The 13628-nt window shown below is 44.7% G+C and overlaps 2 protein-coding genes across 2 annotated transcripts in view; one reads left to right on the plus strand and one right to left on the minus strand.

The window, feature by feature from the left end:
• The first annotated feature begins 1903 nt into the window (after window positions 1-1903).
• Window positions 1904-9545, plus strand: LOC134877993 (uncharacterized). Its single transcript, XM_063903731.1, has 3 exons — window positions 1904-2122; window positions 2412-9202; window positions 9492-9545. The coding sequence occupies exon 2, from the start codon at window positions 2615-2617 to the stop codon at window positions 8936-8938; it is 6324 nt and encodes a 2107-aa protein (XP_063759801.1). The 5' UTR covers window positions 1904-2122; window positions 2412-2614; the 3' UTR covers window positions 8939-9202; window positions 9492-9545.
• A 114-nt stretch (window positions 9546-9659) lies between these two features.
• The window catches only part of doc2a (double C2-like domains, alpha), a 64901-nt gene continuing 60932 nt past the window's right edge, over window positions 9660-13628 (minus strand). The window contains exons 10-11 of the mRNA XM_063904188.1: window positions 13625-13628; window positions 9660-10950 (exon numbers count right to left, since the gene is read on the minus strand). The exon at window positions 13625-13628 is cut by the window's right edge and continues 93 nt beyond it. Coding sequence (XP_063760258.1) covers window positions 10814-10950; window positions 13625-13628 — 141 coding nt within the window. The 3' untranslated portion in view covers window positions 9660-10813. The remainder of the gene's footprint in view (window positions 10951-13624) is intronic.

Consider the following 13628-nt stretch of genomic DNA (forward strand, 5'->3'; position numbering starts at 1 on the left):
TTTTGAGAAATTCCTTCTGGATTACTAAAGTTTTACTTTATTATCACTTATCTTAAGTGAAATTAGTTATACTCAGGTGAAGTATTACACGTTATTAGTAAAAATCCTACATTCACAATCTTACATTATACAGAATCATATATATCTTTCACAGTGTTCAATAAGAAAAGGAGTCAGCTGGAAAACAATTTGTTGGAGCTAGCATTAGCTTTGTTAGCGTGCTAGGGACCGCTGGTATATTTGTCAGTTGTTGTGGCGGGGAAAATTAACGGTTGCTGGCCAGAATGCTGCTATTGTCTACTTCCAACTGAAATTAAGGAACCAATGTTGAAACATTCATTAAAAATTATTATAGTAAATCTACCAATGTTGTTATTATTGATAATTCAGTAGGTGGGGCTCGATGAACTTTCAATTCAAGAATTTACTGTGATTTCTTGTGAGGTTACAGTAAGTTCTGGTCATGGTTGAACATTTAAACAAAAACACACAGGTGAGTTTCCCTTATTGTTAGCATCATGAAGAACCTTCATCTTTGCAAACTAGTATAACTGCAAACGTAATACTTATCCCAAAATCCCGGTCTGCTTGAAAAAGCACATGACAACATGAAATGACTTATACGCATAAACGGTTTACATAGGCCTGCACTGCTATTTTATCTTAGGGGGATAAATCAAAACTCTTATTTCATTTCTGAGAGCCACCAATTTGGCGATAGTTAGCAAGATGCTGTAGCTTACATTCACTAGCCAGCTTGTTTGTTAGATAAGTAGTTAAGGTAGGCTAGCTAACAGCTAACTTTCACCCATTTGTTCAGTATTTGCTAATATTTGCTGGATGGATAAATAAATAAATAGATTAGATGATTTCTAAAACTCACAAGTAAGCTAGATAGCTGACATTCGCTAGCTAAATAGTACACTGTCAGCTTTATTGAATTTGGTCTTTAGGTTAACTTGTTTTTATGCATTTCAGTTGACCTTTGTCTACCATTCTGGCAGTGAGATTTATTACAAACTGTCGACATGAGCTTATATATAGAGTCTGGTCAGTAGATATGCTTCGGTAGTTATCGCAGCTTTTCATAGCGGAGACATCTACACCCAACAACACCAAAGAGTCATTAAAAAAAGTCCTCATAAGATTTTGGGCCATTTTCACATGTGACAAAATGAAAGAGGATGGATGTGGAACTACAAAACCATTCCTTCACTGCAGTGTAGCTGTGAATAATGCCAAATAAAATGTATTGCTTACAATGCTGCATGTGATAACCGGAAGAAAAAATGTTGAATAGAAATTTAGCCATGACATAAAATTGATCAAATATATATATTTGGAAAGAGAAAAAAAGTCTTTAACTATTGGCAGTGGTAGAATGTACAGATGTACTTTTACACAAGTATTGTACTTAAGTACAATTCTGAGGTACTTTACCTGAGTATTTTTATGTTTGTGCTCCTTCATACTTCTTACTCCACTTTTCCACAGCTTCAGTTGCTTTACAGATTCAGATTATTAGCTAATAACAAAATAAAATAAAATCATAAATAAACATTAAAATACTAAGTTAAAACTCAGCAGCAGTATGTAAAGTAATTCAAATTTGCTAAAAATGTTTTCAGTTTTTACATTGTTGCATCAACAATTATAATCCAGTAATTTAATATATATGATTCTGAAATGCACCATTACACACGAGTACTGTTAGGTTTTGTCTTTTAAGTGTATTATACACAGCAGTATATATAGTAAAAAGAACAAAATAGAGCTCCTTTTTTACATCGGGAACCTTTTAAGTTATGTGCACGATAATGCATCAATAGTTTTAGCTCATTAATCTTGTTATAAAAAGGTTGTACTTTCATAGTTTTTGATGTCAAGTACTCTTACTTAAGTGAAAAGACTCCCTGGATTTTCGTCCTTTTTTTTCAGTTATCTTTCTAATATGGTGAATCTGCCAAACTGAATCCCACTCCACCTGCCAGCTAAGGGGCGGAGACTATAAATAGCCTGCTCACCCTTTAGTTCATCCTTTGCACTCCCTGCCAGCACACCAATTTAACCCTGTGTCCTGAGTTTCCTCCACATATCCTGAAGTGTGCGTCTTCAAGTTAACGTGAGTGGTCAATTCATTGTTTATTGTTTCATTTGTATGCCTTTGTGGTAGTTTGCTGATCCCTTTGTTCTCAGACATGTGCTAGGAGCCATGTGGGAATTGTTTGTTGCTTGTTTGTTACTTTGCTGTTTAGTTGTGGATTGCGTATTCACACATGATTGTTGCTTGTTCGTTGCCTTTGCTGTTTAGTTCTGAATTGTGTATTTGCACATGATTGTTGGTTTCTCTGTTTGATTGACCACTTCGTTATTTAATTGTAGTTGTATTGTTTCTTTGTTTTCTCATGCAGCACACAAAATAATCAAGACCAAAAGGGAAAATAAATACTGGTTCTTGCATTAAACCCTGCCTTCTCCTTGCCTCATTGCATCCTTGCCCTTTGGGTCTTCTGACCGAGACCCTGTCTGCTCGCCACACTCACTCTCCCCGAACCAAATCACCCCTACAGTTCCTTCAATGGTCCTTCGAGCCGGATACTGAGTGAGTGATACCATGGCAGGCAACGGTAAGGAGTCAAGAGAGTTGACGTTGCCAGAGAAGGCCCCCCAAGCTGGAACCAGAAGTGAGGGGACGGTATCCAGACCTACACGAGAGAGACGTCCACCTGACCGCTATGGCTTCCTGGATCCTGATGGGAAACTCTCCAGCCAGCCCAAAAGCCTCCCTCGTCACAGCCAAGCAGCCGTACTGCCGCCTCCACCCCCAGGTGCTGTTGATGTCCAGGCGGATGACCATGAAAACCCTGATCAGACGCTGAGAGAGAACACAGCCGCTGAGGAACGAGGAGTGGAGGAGGAAGAGACGACAGTCGAGGAGGAAGAAGAAGAGGACTATGAAGTTACCCACGACTATGTCCAGCTTGAATCAGCAGCTCTTCAGCCCGCTCCACTGCCCGCTCCCCTGCCCGCTCCACTGCCCGCTCCACAGCCAGCTACACAGCCAGCATCTGCTCCGATCCACCTGAGAGATGTGAGACCTGGCAGATCCAGGGGCAAGAGCGACAAGCGTGAGCCACCACCAAGGTCGAAGACGGCCTTCTCTTCTAGCTCCACTTATGCTAGTGGAAGCTCCCGAAGCTCACGCAGGAGCCAACAGGTGGAGCTCACCCCACAACAGGCGGCCATGGTCGATGAGAGGAGGAAACTTGGAGAACTGCAGGAGATACAGCGTCAGATTGAGGAGGAACAAGCTATAGATGAACGGGCACAAGAACTGGATAGGCGAGCACAAGAAGCTTTGAAGGAGAGAGAGAGGATGACCCGGTCTCTTACTCTACAGCGACGACTACGGAAAGTCCGAAGAGAACTGGAAGAGGCTCGATTAATCACATCCTTCACTGGGGATGTAGGAATGACCACAGAACATCCACCCGCTCCGCCAGCTATGTCCAGTGTGAATGACCCACCTCAGGTGCTTGCTCCTTTTTCCCTGAGCTCCAGAGTCCTGGATTCAGCTGAACCTGTTGATCTGTTCTCCGAGCAGCAGGCTCCCCCTGAGGTTCCTCAGACATCGGTCTCCTATCAAGTTCCAGTGAGTGAACAATCTCTTTCGTACCACCACTTACCTCCAGCTGTGAGTCTACCTGTAGATGCTGTGAGTCAAGCAGCAACTTCTGATCCTACTGCTGAGAGTCACACATTACTTCAGACTTCCAGTCCCGAGCATGCGGCTCCATCACCTCCTTTGTTTCACCACATAGCGCTGACCGCACCTCGTCCGGCCAGGAGTCAGAGGCCTTCAGATCCGGTTCGTGAGAAACCTGCACCTCTTTCCTTGCCTAACCCCATTGAGAGGGTATCAGAGGGCGCTAGTATAATGGAGCTTTTAGTAGCGACTGCCTTTGGCATCCCGAAGCCAAGATTGCCTTATTTTGAGAGCGGAAAGGAAAGTGACTTTGTTCTGCTTACCATGGCGTTGGAGAATCTCTTAGATATCCACGCTCACCTTTCTGAACAGTACAAGTTTCAGGTCCTTATGGATCACTTGAGGCTGCCAAGTGCATACAAACTGGCAAAGTCCTATATGCACGCCTCAACTCCCTACACTTCCGCTCTTGCTGCCCTTAAGGCAAAGTATGGCCAGCCACGGCAGTTGGTCCAAAGTGAAATAGCTAGCATCCTCAATTCACCACCTGTCAGACTTGGTGACAGCAACGCTTTCCAGGACTTCGCTCTTTCTGTACATTCATTGATTGGCATGCTGAGGTCAGTGGAAGGTGCAGACGGAAGTGAGTTACGGTGTGGCTCTCACGTAGACAGGCTTCTTGCCAAGCTCCCCATTCAAAACCGAGACAGTTTCATTGAGCACTGTTTGCTTCGTGGCATCTTGAAAGAGGGTTCAGAACAATCATACACCTTGGAAGATTTTTCAGCATGGCTCAAGGTTAAAGCCCGGGCCAAGAGTATTGCCCAACAAGTCTCGGGACCTGCGTCAGTGGAGAGACGAGAGCCAGTCCAGAAGAACCTGGGGAGAAGGGCGACGCCGACCACGATGTACCTGAGCAACACCGCCACTGTGGAGAGCCAGCCTGATGTTCAACCAAGCCATGGAAGGGGGATGACAATCCATGGGAAACCCAAGTTCCAACCTTTTTGTCCATACTGTAACAACAAGGAACACTTCCTGGGAACTTGCCCGAAAGTTAAAGAATTTAGCCCGTCACAACTGAGAACCTGGATAGAGAGGAATGATCGTTGCTACAGATGTGCCCGCTGTCATAAGCCAGATAATTGCACCCTCAAAAAGCCTTGCAATGTCTGCAAAGAGTTGCATCTCACCATCCTGCATAACATCATACCTCAACCGTCAACATCTAAAGGCCCCCATGGCTCAGAGAAATCAGCAACGGGAAACACCCTCAATCTGCTCGTCCGTGCACCTTGTTCTGCAGACACTCTGTACATGGATCAGCCAAACAGATCTCCCCGTGTGATGTTGAAGGTAGTCCCAATTTTCTTGATCAATGGCCGGCAGAGGCTGAAGACATATGCCATACTTGACGATGGTTCAGAAAGAACGATCATCCTAACCTCTGCAGTGTCCCAGCTGCAACTAAAAGGACCAGAAGAGGTCCTGAATCTCAGAACTGTGCGTCATGAGGTGATTCCCATAAGTGGTGAGACAATCTCCTGTTCAATCTCCCCAGTGAGCCAGAAGAAAATCAAATTCCTTATAGCCAATGCCTTTACTGCTCCTGTCCTCAACTTGGCTGAGCATTCCTGTCCCGCCTCTGACCTGCAGAGGGAGTATTCCCACTTACGAGGCCTACCCTTACCGGACTTTGTCCAAGCCCGGCCGCTGATCCTGATAGGCTCAGATCATTCCCACTTGTTGGTGCCCAAAGAGCCTGTCCACATGGGACCTTATGGGGGACCCATCGCCGTCCATACTGCCTTGGGTTGGGCTGTTCAGGGCCCAGCCAATGCCTTACCTCGACTTCAGACTTCTGATGTACAAGCCTTGTTCACACTCTGCAACACTGTATCCTGCCCAGCTACTGCTGAGTTGATGGAGAATGTGGAGAGACTGTGGAGACTCGATTCCTTTCCACACCGTAAGGAGAAGGAAGTAACCCGCTCTAAGCAGGATCATTATTGCCTGGAGCTGCTCGAGACGAAAACTGCAGTGAAAGAAGCAGGTGGAGTGTCTCGATATGCTACCCCATTGCTCAGAGCACCGAACAGTCCACGGCTAACCTCTTCAACCCATAACTTGTTGCCATGGCTGCGAGGAACTGAACGCAGGTTGAAGAAGGACCCTGAGCTCATTGAGATCTGCAACCAGGAGATCCTGAAACTGGTCGAGATGGAGTATGTGAAGGAGGTGGATCCCAAAGATGATCAGCCAGGTTCAGAATCTTGGTATGTTCCACATCACATCATCAGACAAGCGAGTGGAAAACACCGGCTGGTGTTCAACTGCTCTTTCCAGCTTCATGGCCTGAATCTGAATCGCAGCCTTCTTCCTGGTCCAACTCTGGGTCCCTCTCTTCTTGGCGTGCTCCTCCGTTTCCGTGAGCACAGCGTGGCCATCAGTGGTGACATAAAATCTATGTTCCACCAAGTTCATCTACTCCCTGCTGACAGGCCACTGCTAAGATTCCTCTGGCGAGCTATGGCTCAAGATACCTACCCAAAGACCTATGAGTGGCAGGTGTTACCTTTCGGTACAACTTGTAGTCCTTGTTGCGCCATTTATGCCCTGCAGCGTCAAGCCAAAGAGCACCCAGAGAGTGATGAGGGAGTGATGAACTCAGTGTTGAGGGCATTCTATGTTGACAACTGCCTGCAAAGCTTCCCTTCTTCGGCCACAGCCAAAGCACTTCTGGACAAACTTCGTTCCACACTGTCTCGCGGGGGATTCGAAATTCGCCAATGGGCGAGTAATGACTCCCGCGTTGTCGAACATCTCCCTCCAGAGGCAAGATCTGCTAGCACGGACTTGTGGCTCTCTCAAGCTGGCATTGACCCCCAGGAATCCACCTTAGGTTTGCGCTGGAGCTGCCTTCCTGATAGCCTGGGATACAAACACCGTGTGACACCCATCAAGATTCCCACACTCCGCCTAATCTATCGCACTCTGGCCAGTCAATACGACCCTTTAGGGTATATCTTACCTTATACCACCAGGGCCAAAGTGCTGGTTCAGGACTTGTGGAAGACCAAACGAGGCTGGGATGACCCCATCATTCCATCTGAACTGGTTGACCGATGGCTGAAGTGGGAACAGGAACTGGCTGACCTCTCAAGCATCAGACTGCCTCGCTGCTATGTGCCCTCTTGTGCTGACCAGTCAGGTGTACACAGAGAGCTGCATGTTTTCTGTGATGCCTCAGAAAGGGCCTATGGCACTGTGGTCTACTTACGTGTCCATGACAGCCAAGATCATGTTCATGTGGCATTCGTCATGGCCCGCTCCAGGGTGTCACCAAAGAGACAGTTGTCAATGCCTCGACTTGAACTGAGCGCGGCCTTGGTAGGGGCGCAGTTGGCCACTACCTTGAAGTCTGAACTTACCTTGTCATGGGCCCGAACCATCCTTTGGAGTGACTCCACCACAGTGCTGACCTGGTTGAAGTCAGAGTCGTGCCACTACAAGGTCTTTGTTGGCACTCGAATCGCAGAGATCCAAGAACTCACAGACTCAGATGACTGGAGGTATGTGGACAGTCCAAACAACCCAGCTGATGACCTGACCCGAGGCAAGACACTGCGTGACCTGGCGCAACCTAGCTGCTGGACGGACGGACCTGCCTTCCTTCAGCACCCTGAGACTTGCTGGCCTGTTGCTCCAGGTGTTTCCCACACCTCATCCCTCACAGACAGCACAGAACTGAGGAAGGCTGCTACGTGCCTGAATGTTTCTGCTGCCCCCAGTGTATTGCCGAATGCCTCTAAGCATCAAAGCTGGAGTGACCTCATCACCGCTACTGACCAAACATTGACTCAATCCGACAAAGTGACTGAAGGTGCAGCAGCGGAAACCTTCATTCTACAACAAGCCCAGGAGTCATGCTTCCCTGAAGAACTCAGCGCTCTCCGTAAAGGAAAGCCTCTCTCTAGGCAAAGTAGTCTACTTCAACTCTCTCCTGAGCTTGATCCAGATGTTGGGCTGATGCGGGTAGGAGGAAGACTACGCAGGTCCCAGGACCTAGACCCAGACATCATCCACCCAATCATTCTGGACCCAAAGCATCCCACTACGCAGCTCATCATTAAGCACTATGACGAGTCCCTGCTGCATCCGGGGCCAGAGAGGGTCTTTGGAGAGTTGAGACGCAAGTATTGGATCCTGGGAGGAAGACCAGCCATCCGTAAACATCAGCACAGTTGCAGAGAGTGTCAGAGGTGGAAATCCTCTCCTGAAGTGCCCAAGATGGCTGATCTGCCCCCGGCAAGGCTGCGTCTCTTCAAACCACCATTCTGGTCCACTGGTGTAGACTGTTTTGGACCCTTTATCATTCACCATGGCCGTAGAACAGAGAAGCGATGGGGAATTATCTTTAAATGCTTAACCACTCGTTGCTTACATCTGGATTTGCTTGGAAGCATGGATGTCGATGCCTTTCTCCTAGCACTCCGTCGTTTCATCTCCCGTCGTGGCAAGCCCTTTGAGATCTGGGCGGACAGGGGAACAAACTTCCGTGCTGGGGACAGGGAGTTGAATCAATGTTTCCAGGCCATGGAACCCAAGCTTCAGGAACACTTGGCCAATCAGCAGATTTCCTTCAACTTCAATCCGCCATGTTCTCCACACTTTGGAGGAGTCTGGGAGCGCGAAATCAGATCAGTCAAGAACGCCCTACGAGTGATCCTCGGGAATCAGACCACTTCTGAAGCTGTCCTTCACACTGTCCTGGTTGAGGTAGAAGGCATTATGAATTCAAAGCCTTTAGGCTATCTTTCATCTTCTGCCAGTGATCCTGATCCGGTCACTCCCAACTTGCTGCTGATGGGGCGGCAGGACGCCTCCCTGCCACAAGCCATCTTTGCCAACAGCAAGCTCCTTGGGCGAAGGAAGTGGCGTCATAGCCAGATGTTGGCGGACCATTTCTGGACACGGTTCATTCGTGACTACTTGCCTAACCTACAACCCAGAGGAAAGTGGCTGAGGGAAGTCCAGAATCTGGAAGTAGGGAAGACTGTTCTGATCCTTGACCCCCAACTGCCGCGGGCCTCTTGGCCAACAGGTCGAGTAACAGCTGTCATGGCCGGTAGAGACGGACGTGTTCGGTCCGTTGACGTCCAGGTCGGCCGTCAAACCTACACCAGACCAGTGTGTCGTCTGATGGTGCTTCCAGAGTTGGAAGAAGAGTGAGTCTTTCTTTCAGGAGGAATTGATCCCAATTCCGGGGCGGCTATGAAAAGACTCCCTGGATTTTCGTCCTTTTTTTTCAGTTATCTTTCTAATATGGTGAATCTGCCAAACTGAATCCCACTCCACCTGCCAGCTAAGGGGCGGAGACTATAAATAGCCTGCTCACCCTTTAGTTCATCCTTTGCACTCCCTGCCAGCACACCAATTTAACCCTGTGTCCTGAGTTTCCTCCACATATCCTGAAGTGTGCGTCTTCAAGTTAACGTGAGTGGTCAATTCATTGTTTATTGTTTCATTTGTATGCCTTTGTGGTAGTTTGCTGATCCCTTTGTTCTCAGACATGTGCTAGGAGCCATGTGGGAATTGTTTGTTGCTTGTTTGTTACTTTGCTGTTTAGTTGTGGATTGCGTATTCACACATGATTGTTGCTTGTTCGTTGCCTTTGCTGTTTAGTTCTGAATTGTGTATTTGCACATGATTGTTGGTTTCTCTGTTTGATTGACCACTTCGTTATTTAATTGTAGTTGTATTGTTTCTTTGTTTTCTCATGCAGCACACAAAATAATCAAGACCAAAAGGGAAAATAAATACTGGTTCTTGCATTAAACCCTGCCTTCTCCTTGCCTCATTGCATCCTTGCCCTTTGGGTCTTCTGACCGAGACCCTGTCTGCTCGCCACACTCACTCTCCCCGAACCAAATCACCCCTACAGTTCCTTCATTAAGTAAGATTTTGAATGTAGGATGTTGAATTGTAACAGAGTATCTTTACAATATAGTATTGCTCTGTTTTATGTGGTGGAAAGTAAATAAGTACATTTACGGAAGTGCTGTACTTAAGTACACATTCTCAATGTTCTGCCACTTTATACTTTATAGTCTACCACTTGTATTTAATAATTGTTTTTACTAGGTACTTTGCAGATTGCAGATAAACAAGCTTGCAGAATTGATGACCAGATTTGATAAGCTCTGGATGCTATAGATTGACCCAGAAAACACACAGCATTTGTCTTGGATTCAACGATTATTTGAACGTGTTTGTCTTAAATTTGCCTGAAATATGGTCAGTGGTTATAACAGGCTGAAGGGATTCTCATGATTATTTCTATGACATGAAATACATCAGTAATCACCCCGCTCGTGAATGTCCAAAATGACAGTTGCTTACAAGTGATAATAAGGGACTAAAACGTAATCAAGCTGTGGTGAAACGCAGCCTTGCGACCGTGATGTCGTTCTTTAACAGCCTAGTGTACGTTTTGTACTTCTGCCGATTGCATTTATGCTTTAGAGATCGAAAGTGGTGTTAATGTGGAGATTTCCATGCTAAACAAAACATGTTAAGTATCATAAATATGCGTTTGCCCCAGAACTTATTTTTCTGCTGTCAAGGGAAGCATTTGTGATGCTAAATCCGGGTCTTCCTACCTCATCACTGCATTACTCTGGAGCCTGAATGCACCATGAACATAAGGACTATTATAAAAAAAATTGCACTTCTTAAAAGGTACTTCTAATTTGAAGCTAATACACTTGCAGGATTGTTGCTGTTCTGGGTTTGTATCTTTTTGGATAAAATAATAAAGTCAATTTGGATAAAAAGTGTTAGCACAATGAAATGTAATGTAAAGTTCCATCAAAGCGTTCTCTTAAACAAAACATGCATTTGAATTTCTGCAGCTATGGGTTCTCTGAAATGTGTGTGTCAGTGCAGAGTGTCTGACCCTGTGATATCTGCTGCTGATGCTCATGGAGCTTCTTCTCACTAATGAAGGCACACCATCACGCTTTTTCCTTTCATTTCCTGCGGCTTTCGTGGTGAAGCTGCTGAAGTGCGTCCCTAAAGAGGATCCCTGGTTCCCACCCCCCCATGTTAGTCGTGGCTGAGGGTGCGGGGCAGCTCATTGCTCAGGATGTGCCAGCGCTCCACCCTCCGGCCCGGGTTCTTCAGGCAGTCGGTCCAGTGACGGAGGCCGTCGCCCTGTGAGTGTCCGCTCAGACACACACCTCCTGGACACACAGAGGGGGGAGTGTGTTGGTATCAGAACATTTTCATCTACAGTTTCTAATCACAGGACAGCTGAATATTTATTTGAGTTTTTACAGCCAATTGGGAAAAGTCATTAACTTAATTTAATCAATTTAACATGTTTGTATTATTATTTTAAAAATGTATTACAATGTTTTTCCTCTATCACATTTCTTTACATTTTTAAGAAAGCTCTAAATATACAGTGAAGGAAATAAGTATTTGATCCCCTTCCGATTTAGTTAGTTTGCCCACTTACAATACTCTATATTATGCTTTCTATATTTTTAATGGTAGGTTTATTTTAACAGTGAGAGACAGAATATCAAAAAGAAAATCCAGAAATGTACATTAAAAAAGATATAAATTGATTTGCGTTTAATGGTGAGAAATAAGTATTTGGTCCCCTTGCAAAACGTGCCTTAGTTCTTGGTGGAGAAAGCATTGTTGGACAGCACAGAGGGCAGATGTTTCTTGTAGTTGGTCACCAGGTTTGTTCTCATCTCAGGAAGGATTTTGGTCCTCTCCTCTCTGCAGATTCTCTATAAATCCTTAAGGTCTGGAGGCTGATGCTTTGCAACTGGAAGCTTCAGCTCCCTCCACAGATTCTCTTTGGGATGGAGGTCCGGAGACTCGCTAGGCCCCTCCATCACATTAATGGTTTTCTTCTGTAGCCACTCCTTAGTTGCCCTGGCCATATGTTTTGGGTCATTGCCGTGCTTGAAGACCGATCCATGTCCCATTTTCAGTGTCCTGGCCCTCGATGTGGTGAACCTCCCTGTCCCCTTAGCAGAGAAACCCCCCCAAAGCATAATGTTTCCACCTCCAAGCTTGACGCTGGGGATGGTGTTCTTGGGGTAATAGTCAGCATTTCTCTTCCTCCAAACACGACATGTCGAGTTGAAGCCAAAGATTTTCACTTTACTCTCATCTGACCTCATCACCTTCTCAGAAGCCTTCTCTGAATCAATCAGAGGATCATTGGCAGACTTCAGACGGCCTGGACATGTGCATTCTTGAGCAGGGGCGCCGCAGGATTTTCATCTATTACGGCGCAGTGTGTTACCAATAGTTTTCTTGGTGACTGTGGTCCCAGCTGCATTCAGATCATTAACAAGTCCCTCCTGTGTAGTTCTTGGCTGACCCCTCACCTTTCTCATGATCATTGATGCCCCAAGAGGCGAGATCTTAGATGGTGGAGCTCCAGACCGAGGACGATTGATGGTCATTTTGTGCTTCTTCCATCTTCTAATAATCAAAACAGTTGTCTCTTTCTCACCAAGCTGCTTGCTGGTGGTCTTGTCTTCTATTCCAGTCTTGTGCTGCTCTACAATGTTGTCCCTGATGTCCTAGACATTAGTTCCACCATGATCACAAGACCTGTCTCTGGTCTTACCCTCTGTGGAGAGGTTGTAATCTGATTTATTCACTGTGGACAGGTGTCTTTATCCAGGGAACAAGATGACATCGGGAGTACTTTCTTAATGCGAGAGGACTTGTTTAACCGGTCCCTTGATGCCAGAATTCTTGTTGGTTGCAAGGGGATCAAATACTTACAGTATTTCCCACATTAAACGCAAATCAATATATACCTTTTTTTATGTACATTTCTGGATTTTCCTTTTGATATTCTGTCTCTCACTGATAAAATAAACCTACCTATAAAAGTATAGACCTTTAATTCCTTTGTAAGTAGGCAAACTTACAAAATCGGCTGGGGTTCAAATACTTATTTCCTTCACTGTATAATATCTAGTTATAATATGTTATATATTCTATTACCCTTCTGATCTAGAAATGTACATACATTATTATACATCATTTATTGTTTCTAATTACATGATAGCTGTAATCTTGACATTTATTTTAGTAGTGAACATTCATTGGTGGGTAATCACTTAATATATTACTTTAAGTGCTTTATAATCCCTTTTGTCCCACGTTTTAAAAGTTGCCAAACATTAAAAGAAATGATTATGTTATTTTTTCTTTCTTTTTTTTGTTGTTAAAAATGTACAAATATGGCAGGATGAAATAAAATAATATAATATACTGTAAATAAAATATATATAATTAAATAATTTAAATAACTGCAATAAAAAAAATGCCATACAAATATAAACAAAGGTAAGTCCTTTTTTGAAACAACTTTCAACTAAATCATTACTGACAAACATTCATTAGTTTTCTCAACAAAATATCATTTTCAATGGTTTAAAATCCAGTTATGCAAGTGCTGATATAAATAATGAATGTCAAAAGGCTCAGTAATAAGTCACACCTTTTCAGAATGTTTGCTGTAGTTTGTCATTTTAAACTTCAGGAGGCCAAACACTGACCAAGCAGGTTTAATTAAACCTGAACTTAAATTATCAGTCCCTCGAGCACTCTTTATTTCCATAATCAACAAGAAAATGATAAACTGAAACTGAAGAGCAGATTGTAAGATAGTACACATTGAAACGTTTCGACTGAACAGCTTTGCTTTAATGAGCCATGTGTGAGATTAATTAATATTTACAGATTTGATTTGTGATTATTTTCTCAGACGTTCAGCAGTCTTGCATGAAAACATATTCTTGTTCTCAAAAAGGCCTCCTGGTTCAGAGGGGGTTTCTGCACTGCTGCGTTTATGTGACAGGGTCGGGATCTCACCTAT

The sequence above is a fragment of the Eleginops maclovinus genome, chromosome 16 (assembly GCF_036324505.1).
Source record: "Eleginops maclovinus isolate JMC-PN-2008 ecotype Puerto Natales chromosome 16, JC_Emac_rtc_rv5, whole genome shotgun sequence".
Classification (NCBI taxonomy): domain Eukaryota; kingdom Metazoa; phylum Chordata; class Actinopteri; order Perciformes; family Eleginopidae; genus Eleginops; species Eleginops maclovinus.